The 13,655-nt window shown below is 31.4% G+C and overlaps 2 protein-coding genes across 2 annotated transcripts; both read left to right on the top strand.

Annotated features, from left to right (window-relative positions):
• The first annotated feature begins 6,738 nt into the window (after positions 1-6,738).
• Positions 6,739-7,514, top strand: LOC126720499 (dirigent protein 22-like). The gene has a single exon (XM_050423008.1). It carries the CDS (start codon positions 6,789-6,791, stop codon positions 7,371-7,373), a length of 585 nt encoding a protein of 194 aa, XP_050278965.1. The 5' UTR covers positions 6,739-6,788; the 3' UTR covers positions 7,374-7,514.
• A 4,183-nt stretch (positions 7,515-11,697) lies between these two features.
• On the top strand, positions 11,698-12,609 carry LOC126720483 (dirigent protein 19-like). Its single transcript, XM_050422980.1, has one exon. The coding sequence runs from the start codon at positions 11,749-11,751 to the stop codon at positions 12,325-12,327; it is 579 nt and encodes a 192-aa protein (XP_050278937.1). The 5' UTR covers positions 11,698-11,748; the 3' UTR covers positions 12,328-12,609.
• Positions 12,610-13,655: the final 1,046 nt, after the last annotated feature.

The raw sequence follows: 13,655 nt of genomic DNA, 5'->3' as shown, positions 1-13,655 counted from the left end.
TCATGTAGGTCATGTCCTAGGCATATATTATAGCATCCATATGCTTGAAAAGCAAAAAATGGAGTGAAAATACAGATACAACGCAAAGCTCCAGCAGTAAGAACCTGTATTGTCAACTGACATAGAAATAAGAATTATTAGCAATGCAAAACTGGATCTAACTTTGCCCACATATTAAAGATATCAAACCTTAAATAAACATCTTACTTGAAAGCATCAAATGCAACAACCTGAATTAATTAGTTTTCAAAAGAACAACAGGTTGCATTTGTAACAATGCAAATGCTTTTGGTTGACAGGAAAAGCTTTTTCCATGAAATTGGAGCAGGCATAAACACTAGATTTTCTGGTAACTACATTGGAAATGACCAAGTAGGACTAAGGTTGAATAAATGAAATTTTATTGTATTGGAAAATATTCAATTTCATTGGATGCATCATATATAATTTATTTAGACCATCAATACTAAGGGCACGTTTGGTACACTGCAATGATTATTACATAGAAATAATAATAAGTATTACAAGAAATACATTAAGTTGGAATGTAATAAATAGTATTGTTCATTAGTTTGGTGACCATTTATGAACAAAATTCTGAATATATATCCACAATTTAGTAGAGTATAAAAAGGTGTAATGAAATCATTTTTAAGTCAAATTTCCTAAAATACACTTATTTTAGGGTGTTCAAAATAAAGCTAATGTGAGTACACAACTCGCACCAATCGGTTTTTGTCTGCTTTGGGGAGCCAGTCCCACCAATCGGTTTTTGTCTGCTTTGGGGAGCCAGTCCCTCACGGTTTTGTCCTCGGCCCCGAGTGTGGTCTTTTGGGATTTTCACCTTCTTTGAGGCTTGACACCCTTAGTCCCACATCGGTTGGAGAACCCTCCCACTCATGGTTTATAAGCTTCTGGAGCAACCATGAGTGTACCACTACTACACATGTGTAGTAGTGGTACACTCATGGTTGCTCCAGAAGCTTATAAACCATGAGTGGGAGGGTTCTCCAACCGATGTGGGACTAAGGGTGTCAAGCCTCAAAGAAGGTGAAAATCCCAAAAGACCACACTCGGGGCCGAGGACAAAACCGTGAGGGACTGGCTCCCCAAAGCAGACAAAAATCGATTGGTGCGAGTTGTGTACTCACAGCTAATAATTAACAACAAGGAAAATTTATTTTCTTTCCTTTTGAAGATGTGGCAACTAATGGCTTTTTAGGAATTTTTTTTTAAAATTATTACTAAGGTGAAAGAATAGATATTCAATATTTTTTATAAGGAATAATTATTCCTCATTTTGAAGAATAGTTATTCATAGGGAATAAATATTCATTGTAATAAAAACATAACCAAACAACCGAATAGTTATATTATAGGAATATCTATTACATTACAATATCTATTACAGTCTACCAAACATAGCCTAAATGATAGCATAGGTAAAGCTTTTTTTTTTGGGGCCCAGGCATATTTCTAAAAAACGTATTATAGTTTTTTTTTAAAATTTAATGCCCACATATGATAGTTTTTTGGCCAGGTCTCTCATTTCTTGCCTCAGTCTTAAATTTAATGCCACCACCTCTAATTATATATACCAAATTGTCATTATGCATTGTTTAATCAACATCATCCTCCATCAAATGTTAAACAATAAAGCTAATAAGTAATGAGTAACGACACAATAAAAATGTTCTAAAATTCTTAAATTAGCTACCTCCTCTTACATTGGACCCCCCCAATCTCTAATAAATTAATTTTTAATAATTCATGTATGAAGAGATAAACTAATTTAAAAATATCATGAATTTTGTTATTAGAGACAAAAATTAGATGAGACACATGATACAAAATTAGGCATGATTTAGAATTTAATTGGATCTAGACTTTTCGGTTTTTTCACCAAATAATTCACTTGTATTGAGTATATGTGATTAGTTATTTTATTTTATTTTTATTTTATAGTTCATTAATATTATATTCTTAGTATTTTGCACTCATTAACTCGCTTATCACAAAGATTAAAAAATTTAAGTGGATAATTATGGTGCGGTCCCTACATAAATTTAGACACATGGCGCAAAATTGGAACTCTAATTTGACTTTCTCTAAACTTCACATATATATATATATATATATATATATATATATTAGCTTGTAACCCCATGCATATGCATGGATATATTTAAAAGATATACATTAAAATGCATAGTATAATTCTTATATATATAATTTAAATATTATTAATAGTCATTCTTATATTATTTTTTACCTCTTTAAAAAGTCTTGGAAGAATATTATTAGATAGAAAATGTAAATTATCCATTTTTTAATTTTTTTTATGTTCATTAATTTTAGACTTTTTGGTTTTTGTACGCAATAACTCTCTTGGATGGATATTTATGATGCGGTCTCACATTTAACTCCAAAATTAAGAAATAAAATCTCTCTCTAAAAATAAATAATTTATGACACATGGCGCAAAATTGGACTTCAATTGTAGAATCTAATTGAATTTTCTCTAAGTTTTGCCTATTAATATATATATATATATATATATATATATATATATATATATATAGACTACTATGTAATCCCGTGGCGCATGATTTAGAATCTAATTGGATCTAGACTCTTCGGTTTTTTCACCCAATAATTCACTTGCCACAAAAAATGAAAAAAATTAAATGGACACGTGGTGCATAATTGGATTCCAATTGAAATATAATTTCAAATCTAATTAAATTTAGACTCCTCGATTTTATACTCAATAATTCACTTGACACAAAAATTAACAATTAGATAGGATACGTGGTGCAAAATTGATAATCCAGTTGAAATCTAATTAGATTTTCTTTAAGTTTTGGTTATATATATATAGACACACACATATACACAACATTGGTACTATTTGCATTAACCAAATCCTATGCATAATTTGATTAATTAATTACTCAACTTAAAATGGGTTAGGGTCTACTTGGGATCTGCTTATTTTATTGAAACTGAAAACTTTTTGTTGAAAGTACTGTAATAGTACAGTGGAACTTATGAATAGTACCAAAAAATGCAATGGAAACCATGAAAAGTAGCAAAAATAAGCTGAATAGTAAAATAAGCTAACTTTTTAATTGGCAGCCAAACGCACACTAAATTTGCTTATCCGGAGTCTAAACAAACTAACATATGCCATATGGTATAGGGGCATTGAACACCAAATTTTGCTTATAATTTTTTTTAATATATTCAAATTGCAATTATATAACTCTTTTCTTTAGTGTATTATCAATTTCATATATAATATGCCTGATGAAAAATAAATGATTATTCATTACCCACAATTTACCATCTTATAACAAGTTATTAAAAAAAAAAAATTTGCTTGGAACCAAAAACCTACATGTTGTATAACAAATTAGCTATTGCCTTATTAATAGTCTTACAAGGTGATGATACTTGGGACCAAAACCTAACCCATATTTTTTTTTTTTTGAGGATAAGATTATAGACCATGGAAGAAGGTATGTACATCATGAATACACATTAACACTATTTATTTTGTATTTAATTTTTTATTCTTTTTCTTTATATATATCGAGGATAAAGACAGAGAGTGGATGATAATTGTCGTGTGTAAAGAAGAAGAAAAATCAAGAAAATTTGATATTTTAATTAAATGTACTGTAAAAGAAATAATCTAATATGAAGTATTCTAAAATATAAGTATGTTAAATAAAAAATTAGATTCTTTTTTTTTTTTTTTTTTTCTAAAAATTAGATTCTTATATTAAAATATAAATAAAGTTTTGCCCTGGTTGAGTGAGTGCCCTTTATAAAGTTTTTTGTTTTTTTTTTTAACAAATTTGAGTGCCATTATAAAGTAAATAATAATTAGTAGGTTTTTGACCGTTTTTAGACCCCTTAAACAATTAATTAAACTTAGGTAATTAGCCAAGTTGTTACTTAGTCCAATTAAACAAGTCTAGGTTATCACAATAATAAAGATCAAATCATGCAAAGCAGCGGAAAATAAATAACACAAGATATGATCACCCAGGAAACCAAACCGGTAAAAACCTGGGGAGGATTTAACGTAGCTATCCTCAAGGTAAACTTGAATCCACTACCTTGAAAGAATCGAAGTTCATACAATAAGACTTACAAGCCCCCACGCTCGACTTCTTATTGCTACCAACCAGTAGAACTTACTGACACGACCACGTGCAAGCTCCGAATCCACGGACTCCTTCTTTCTTAAATTCCCACCAGCTACAAGCACACCCGCTTGTGTAGTCTTTAAGCTTTAATGGCAGCAACTGAATTGATCATCAAGGTGTAGAAAATATCTCCTCCTTGAAAATCCTAAGTTTGTGTAAAGGAAAGCTCCTCTAGATCTCACAAGAGATTTACACAAACCGCAAAATATGAGCAACACTAAAATGTGGCTAGGGTTTGCCTTTTATACTTAGGACAAATAAGAAACCCTAAAAATGTTTTAAAACAAATAGAGCTGAGTTGGACGAATCTGCAGAAAAGCAATCTGCCCGAGCTTCGATTGGTCGAGCCTAAGCTTCGATCGATCGAGCCAGGCCGAAAGCCACAGTGCTTCCTGCTTTAAACTCGATTCCAACTTTACATTGACATACAACTTTGAACTAGTTTTAAACACTTCTAAACACATTGTTTTGATCATGGTTTGCCAACAATACACATTAGAGTTCTAAATACATAAAATCCTAAACTTTAGAACCTAACAGTTTTAATTATCTTAACTGGTAAAGTCTCTGATGATTGAATAAGAAATATAGGGTTCAATCTCCACCTATACTAAAAACTGATTGATATCTTGGTTTAATAATAAAGTGCTATCATGACAAACGAATCCCATATATTGAAACTCTGTTCAAAAATAAAAATAAAAAGTAAATAACAATGAAGGAGTAAGAAGACAACAATTGTGAGAGTTACTTTTTTAATTTATAAACCAAAGCTTCCAGTTCTACTCTACAGTTACAGTCTACCTGCGGCCTGCCTCACTACATGGGCCATTCTCAATTAAATTATTTTGTCTTCTTTTACTTTTTTGGCATCATTTATTTACTTGAACTTTATCCAAAAGAGGAAAAAAAAATCTATATGAACTTTCAAATACTTTAGGCTTTCAACCATTGATCGACGAAGTCAAGGTAATATTCTTCATTCATTTATAAGCTTTTATTTTTATAATTTTATTATATTATTTATAAATTATAATATGATTTTATTTAATTTTGGAATTTATTTCTTTGTGCAATTAGAATTTATTACTTGTTGGGTTACTTCAAAATTGTAATGTAAACTTCAACTTGTAATTTATAAGAATAGATGACTTAATAGCATTTATCTATATAATATAATTATTTCATTTTCACATATTATTGAAACAAATTTAACCATATAAATATTTACTAGAAATGTTTTAATTTATTTTGAACTCCTATGAGATATGTAATTTGGACTATACGATTTGGATATTGGATAATTTACACAAATAATCCATTTAGCTATTGAAATTTTCCAAATTTATGTCTTGTCATGTATTTGTATAGTTATAATTTAGTTGAATGACCTATTTTTATTTTATTTTTTCAATTTATAAATACATTAATTAGTTAATTAATAAATTTACGGATCAACAAATAAATCACGGGTTGAATCAATGAGCCAATAAACTAGTTTTTAAACTAGGTCAATCATTGGTTCAGTTTTGATAACTGTGGTTAGAAGTTTGAAGCCACAATATGAACTCAATTGAGAAGTTTTTTTTTTTTTTTTTTCCTTGAATGACATAATTAAGTAATGCTCTCCTATCTTACAGAGCATTCACATATAAATTCATGATGAGGCCTACTTTTCACGTGACAATGAGTATTTACTCTCAAGAGTAATGACATTATTTTTTATTTCAAGAGTTATAGTTTTCAATTTGTATTCAAGTACTTGATAATTTTTAAAAAAAAAAAAAAAAAAAAAAAAAAAAAGTAATTGATCGATTATTAAAAACTCATTCTAAGACACATTCCTTGGTGTCTCCTTCTTCTTCTTCTTCTTCTTCCTCCTCCTAGATGTCACGAGCTTACTTGTATATTAAGAAAATAAAAGAAATGACAAATCTGCACTTTTTTGCGTGTAATTGTCGACTGCCTCTCCCAGCTTCAATTACTTCAATAGATGTGATGATGCCACATGAAGCAAATAAAGTGGCTCACTGTAGCATCTTGCAAACTATGATTTGATCCCAGTTTCTAAGCTAAGACTCATTTGTTTCTAAGCTCTGATTTACAGGCTTACAACTGATTGGTTCATAAGCTCACCGGAGCAAAAAAACTTGTTCCCTTTGGTCGATTGTGTGCAGTGTAGGGGGTTATTGTGAGGCCCACCACATAAGACAGCATGCCCAAAAGTTGGTGATAGAGGTGCCGTCATTTTAGTGCAAGAGTTAGGTGCAACAAACTACATTGGATTTTGTTTTTGTCATGGGTGCAAAATATTTCTAGAAGGATCAATTCAAGCTTTCTAAATTTTATATTGGAAACCAGTCATATTTACTTGCTAAACAATTAAATCTCAATATTACTATACATAGTGAAATGGTAGGATTGCCTAGTCATTTTACAATGACAACGAAAAGAAACCTAATAATTGTGCAAGATAAGTTATACACCATTTATAAGGACATCAACCTAGGATAACTTTAGAACTTGTGCACCACTTTGAGTAGCCATTGACACCATATTTTAGTACCCACCATGGCTAGAATGCTTCCCCTTTCAATCCCAAAACTCTTCATTTTCTCTCTTCTGTCTTCCTTTTCCATAATTCTGGCCACCGGAGAAGATCACGGTTATGTTAGAACCCTAGACAGGAAGCTCATTGGGCTCAAAAAAGAGAAATATAGCCATATTCATTTCTATTGGCATGACACTGTTAGTGGCCGTAACGCTACTGCAATTCAAATAGTGCCACCGGCCTCCAACTTCAACGCAACATTCTTTGGTGCAACATACATGATCGATGATCAAATGACTGCAGGACCTGAATTGAGCTCAAAATTGATAGGAAGGGCTCAAGGGTTTTATTCATTGTCGTCACAAGAAGAAGTTATTCTATTAATGGCTATGAACTTTGCATTCATTGAAGGCAAGTATAATGGTAGCACGATTACTGTGCTAGGGAGGAATTCGGTTTTCACAAAGGTGAGAGAGATGCCTGTGATTGGAGGCAGCGGGCTTTTCAGATTTGCTAGGGGTTATGTTCAAGCCAAGACTTACACGTTCAATTCCACAACAATGGATGCCATAGTTGAGTATAATGTCTATGTGTTGCATTATTAATTCTCATTAACTCTTTGTGCTCTCTGCCTTTTTTAGTTTTTACTTGCTATTGTGGCAAGAATAATAGCTATCACTTACTCAAATAAAGAAAAGGTAAAAAGAAGATGAAGATATGAATAATATAGAGCTTGGGTTCGCTTATGCTATACAATATAAATTTTTATGTTTTATTTTTCTCTGAATATACAATATAAAATAAAATAAATTAAGAAAAGTGTTATTGCAAGCTTAGCAGGCCTAGCTTCTAACTTTTTCCTCCAAAATTTAAGGGGACTAGGTTGCTTACTCTGAGTACAAGTTTGGGCTTTAAAATTTGTATGGCCCCAATTAGCTCTAATATATCCAACATTCCCCTTTGTCTCATAGCTTATTTATTTATTTGGGTTGGGTCTTCAAGCTTAATAATGCATCATTTTGTAAAAACTTATACAATAAAATTTATGTTATCCCTATAATCACTCAATTTTCAATCCCCAAAATCTTCTGTCTCATCAATTATGCTCCACTTCATACTCCACCAATAAAATTTGGACAGCTAACATCTCTCATTAAATGAGATAACTCTGACTTTAACACTCATGTTACTGAAACGTTAACGTTAAAATCCCTTCTTTTTTTTTTTTTCTTTTTTTTTTCTTCCGCAGCTTTATTTCTTCTCTGTTCCGACTTTTGGTTTCTTTTTTTCTCTTCTCCATGTGGTTTGTCTCTTGCCGCAGCTTTTGGGATTTAAAATTAAACTTAACCACTAGGTTATGCTTGGGTGCTGATTCTCTTACGTAGAAAAGAAACATATCTGAAGTAAACTTAACAGAATTCTATCCTACTAAATTAATAAATTTTCATTATTGCTTCTATTTTATACTATAATAAATATTCATAATATTTTATTAGATTATATATTTTAATTAGCCATCTCTAAAAGAGAATATAAAAAAATTATAATTAAAATCCTTCAAAAGATATTCAACTTTTATACTCTAAGATTAATCATAACTTTTAATTTTTTTTCATGCTTTATTATTTTATTTTTATAAAATTTCTTATTTAATTTGTAAAAATAAGCTTGAAAATCATTAAATTCCCTTATATATAGTTTAACTTTATAAATTTAATATCTATATTTGTGTTTAAATTAATTACTAAAATAATTATGACATTATCGCGGTTCACCCTTGGTCAAACTCCAATCCGACCTTAAAAACTTTGAACCTCTCTTTTTATTAGCTCTTTGAGCAGTTTGAGTTTGAAAACCATGGTTAGGAAGAGAAGATCATACCTAGCTCGATCTTTTGCTTAATTACCGATAGGGATTTCTTTGATCTAAGTCAAGAATGGTAAATCTATGTGCATACAATAATAGTGGCTTCAACTATTGTACCAGACTTAGACAAAGGGGGAAAAACAAGCAAATCTGTTTAAAAATATGACAAATAGAGGGTTTTGCCAAAGAGCAAGACTTAGGTATAGTACTTAGATGCTATTTCTTAGGTTCATATTTTAAGATTTTGCCATTTGGATTTTTTCTTATTGAATGAAAGTGTTTTTTTTAGTTAAATAGCCACATGGCTGAATTTTAAGGGAGAAATCTAAGGAATAGCACCTAAAGTACTGTACTTAAGTTTTGTCCTTTGCCAAAATACATGTTTCATTGAAAGGGAATTTGAGCTTAGAAAAATATTGGGTTTTGAGACCTTTTGGATGGATTGTCCATTTTAGGATTTTTAGTTCTTCGATCCTGCCATTTGTTTCATTTCTTGATCATTTATGTTGGCAAATTTTTGTGAGTTACTTCTTTGAATATTTTTGGCACAAAAGTTATATAATGGGATTTGAATCAAAGAACTTTGAATACATGAGGAAATGATGAGTTGTTTCTGCCAACGGGAATGGTTTAGTTGGAAAGGCTTGGGCATATTGTCTAACCCACCTAAATTCGAGTCCCGCTACTAGCAATCCTTCGTTGATGGACATCCATAAGAGTTTACATGTAGGTCTTAACCTGAGCACCTTGTCCCAGGGCTAGCATAACTTGGCTAACTCCTATTTTCTTTTACCAAAAAAAAAAAAAATGATGAGCTGCTTCTAATTCGGTTCCCAAAAATGTGCAGGAAGTTTTTTTTTTTTTTTTGGGTACCGTAAGTCCGTAACTAAATTTCCATAATCCAATTACCTATGCAACATTTGATCACCCATCCATAAACAAGGCATCCTTCTCTTTACAAGGTTTGTTCAAGTGGTGAGTTGATGCCCAACTTGAATTCAATCGACCTATGATTACTTCTATCGAATCATGTCTACATCAAAAGGAAATATGCTTAAAAAGAAATGAGAATTAAAAAAAAAAAATATATATATATATATATATATATATATATATATATGAAAGAAAGGAGATCATTAGCTTGGAATATAATTACAAGTAAACTTTTTATGGATTAAAATAAACAAATCACCTTTTATTAGCTCCAATGGACCTCCAATAAAAATAAAATAATTAATCTATCATGGAGATGGACTATGAAGGTGCAATGAAGATGAAGTAAAGATGAAGTTTTCCTTCCCTCCAAAGGACGGAAAGGAAATGCATCAATGTAATACAAAAAGAAATAAACTAACATCACATTCACTCCTCGTGATAATAGTATATGCTCTAGATGGTTCCATACATGTGACTAGCTATCAATAATCATGAAAGACAATTCAGAATCGCAGGCACACGCAGTGGACCCCTAACTAACAACTAACAACTCACAACTCATCATGACATCTCATATGGAGCAAAAACCAAAAGAGGTGTCTTTTCTTCCTTCCTTCCCCAGCCAAGCCGCCCCTCCCAGTCCAACTGTTGTTTATATATTACGGTCTTCTATTCTCTAATAGCCTCCACAGCCCCCACTAAGAATGACAACAGCGAAAAGTCTCAAGCCACCGAATTATTCTCCAGTTTTTTTCACACCCATATATCCTTTTGTATTTGTGTTGGGTGGATCAGTTGATTATTTTCTCAAATGTTACAAGAGTGAGATGTGAAAATTTTGGTGATTTTTTTATGTATTCGAAATAGGAATGGTATATAGCGCACTAACAAAAGTTTTAAAACCAAATAAAAAATCACAATTTTTGTTATAACTGTCCAAATAACAAATTGTGAATAATTAAAAAAAAATTAAAAATGAGAAGCCTATATAAAAGTTACAAGTAATCAGTTACAGTCTGCCACCTAAAATAGTTAAATTACTCGCATACTAATGTCTCCTTCAATAGTAACAAGCTTTTTCAAGGGTTTGAACTTTTAAATATTTTAAATCCTCAATCCTCATTTATAGCTGTTGTGTTATTGGGGCTCTTTTAGAGAAAAAAATTTAGCTGAATAAGTTAATAAATTTAAACTATTTCAAATGGATGGGGTTACCCTATCACCAAGAGCGGTGGTATGGTTTATATATATTGTTTGACACTTCGCACAAATTAAATTTCTTTATGAAAATTATTCCAAAATCGTTAAATCAAAAAGTCCTGTGTTCAAATCACATTCTTTGAAAAGTATGTGATTCAAAGAATGTGATTTGAACATACTTTTCAAAAAGAAAATGGTAAATTGATTGCCATATGAAACATATTAAGTTTTATGAACTAAATATAAGTATAATAAAATCTCATACATAGTAAAATTTAACAAATTAAGCTTTACCAAAAAAATAGGTACGCCTAGGGAATGCAATCTAGGCCCTTTTGTTCTAAGCTTTACCAAAAAATGATGGCTTCTGGATATACAATGTTATACTAAAGCTTCCTATATATCAAATAATATTGATACCCGGCCCCCTCTTTCTACCAAAATAAAGGCCTTACAAAAAAATAGAAATAAACCAGTCTTTAGAGTATTTTAGCACATTTAAAATTTATATTCTAAACCGACTTTTTAGAACATATCAAACCTTAAAAATTGGCAAACATGATTCACAAGACTTAATTAAAGAAGTACAACTTTTTCATCATATTTTTATAATTTATTGCTATTAAAACATATGGGTCTAACACTAGTCACTATTTTATTATCTGTCATTGGCAAATTTACCATCTTGTGAGAAATTCTTGTCCAGAAACTTCTTCCAACAATTAAAGCCAAGTCTACCGAGGGGGTGGGTGGGTCATTCCACACAAACGTTGACGAAAAAGACTGACTTGTATAGTCTTAATAACACACCTTTGTTTTTCAACATTTGCATAAAAAAAGTCGTTCATTCAAATTACGTGTCATATTGGGGTTGGCCAATGTAAAGAGTGAGGCCTTTGTTCACTTCATAAATACAGACATCAGCCAACTCCAATTTATGTACCACCATTGAGAGCATAGTACCATCATTGTGTTCCAATGGCTAAAATTCTTCCTATCTGGGCTTCCCTATCCACCATCTTCTTCCTCATCCTTTCCCTCTCCACAGTTTTGGCCATCGGAGAAGATCATGGCTTTGGAAGAAGCCTAGACAGGAAGCTCCTTGGGTACAAGAAAGAGAAGCTTAGCCACTTTCAGTTCTATTGGCATGACATCCTTAGCGGTCGCAATCCCTCTTCAGTCCCAGTCATAAAACCACCCCAAAACACATCAACCTTTGGTTTTTTAACCATGATTGATAACCCTTTAACCTTAGGACCAAATATGAGCTCCAAACTGGTGGGTAAAGCACAAGGGTTTTATGCAGGTGCTTCACAAGAAGAGGTGAGTCTATTAATGGTAATGAACTTTGCATTCATTGAAGGTAAATATAATGGAAGCACAATCACTGTGCTAGGCAGGAACCCAGTGTTCCACAGCATGAGAGAGATGCCAGTTATTGGAGGCAGTGGGCTTTTCAGGTTTTCTAGGGGCTATGCTCAGGCCAAGACTCATACTCTTGATCTCAAGACAGGAGATGCGGTTGTTGAGTACAATGTCTATGTATTGCATTATTGATGTCTTCTTGAACTTTCTGTTGTTAACTTTATTCCTCTTGTGATTCTCTCTTTTTTGAGGTGTAGATTTCAAGTATCTTGGCCACTTGGATTACTTTAAGCTAAGTGGGGTTGGTTAGCGGTTTCTTACTTTCTTTTGTTCAATAATATAGGGCAATATAATGTTTATTTTCTGTAATTTTTGTCCTACGTTCATACCAAATTCAGTCAAGTAAGAAATCCGAAAAGTCCATGTAATGATTAACTTACTATTTAATAGACATTTTGTTATTATTTTTCTTAATTTTTTGGTTATGTATATTTTTATACATAATTATGATTTGTTAATGGCTCAAACCCTTTCTACTTAGACTCCAAATATTTAATATATAAAAAAATATTAATTAAAATACAAGACTCTTCACTGATTAAATATTTCAATAATACTGCGAATATAACTGATAATACAACTTTGTAAGTGAACTCATCATTTTTGATTAACTGATAATACAATTTTGTAAGTGAATTCATCACTTCTCATTATCATTTACTTTGGAACACAAAATATATATATATATGGCAAAATTTAAGTATAATACTTAGATACCATTCTTTAGATATCTCCCTTAAAATTCTGCCAATCAAATTATTTCTATGAAGTGAAAATATATTTTTTAATTAGGTAATCCCCACGTATACATATTCAGACTCCATAATAGAAGTGACGGTGTGGTAACTATTTGCTTTAAAAGAAACAGCCTATCACTGGCTAATTTGCCTATAACCCGCCGTACAATGTAAAGATACCATCTAAGAATTTAGTTTTACTTATTTAGCTTTTATTGTAATTTAATTGATTTATTTTTTGTTTGTTTATGGAGTTTGAATAGTACTATTGTTGAATTGTCATTTTCAATGTCATTTTTTATGTTGAGTGTGCATAATTTGAATTGATATAGTCGATTCTATATTACTCATTATCCATAATCCGAATTGAATTTACATTTTTAAAAGTTTCCCCTCAACCGAAATTTTCAATCCCCAAAACACAAACAATTACCAAAAAAAAAAAAAAAAAACTATATGACCTTTCTTTTGCAATTGGATTTATGTGTACGTCTTAAGGATTGGATCAAATTAAATTTTGATGCTGTCATTAGAGATGATAAATTTTCAATAGTAGTGGTGAGAAGGAATGAGAATGGGAATATCATAATGGCATAGAAAGAACAAACGGATCCAAGTAGCCCCTTGCTAGGATAAGCAAAAGCTGCTCTATGTGTAGTCAGGAGAGCAGTAGCTGAAGTGATGCTTGGAATGTGGTTGAACTTTTAGGCAATCCAGATCTCA

The sequence above is a fragment of the Quercus robur genome, chromosome 1 (assembly GCF_932294415.1).
Source record: "Quercus robur chromosome 1, dhQueRobu3.1, whole genome shotgun sequence".
NCBI classification, from domain to species: domain Eukaryota; kingdom Viridiplantae; phylum Streptophyta; class Magnoliopsida; order Fagales; family Fagaceae; genus Quercus; species Quercus robur.
The sequence above is the reverse complement of the archived record's forward strand: the minus strand, read 5'-3'. Positions and strand labels throughout refer to the sequence as shown.

Bases quoted from the DNA above. Each gene is read 5' to 3' on its own strand.
- LOC126720499 (XM_050423008.1), top strand. From the start codon at position 6,789: ATGGCTAGAATGCTTCCCCTTTCAATCCCAAAACTCTTCATTTTCTCT.
- LOC126720483 (XM_050422980.1), top strand. From the start codon at position 11,749: ATGGCTAAAATTCTTCCTATCTGGGCTTCCCTATCCACCATCTTCTTC.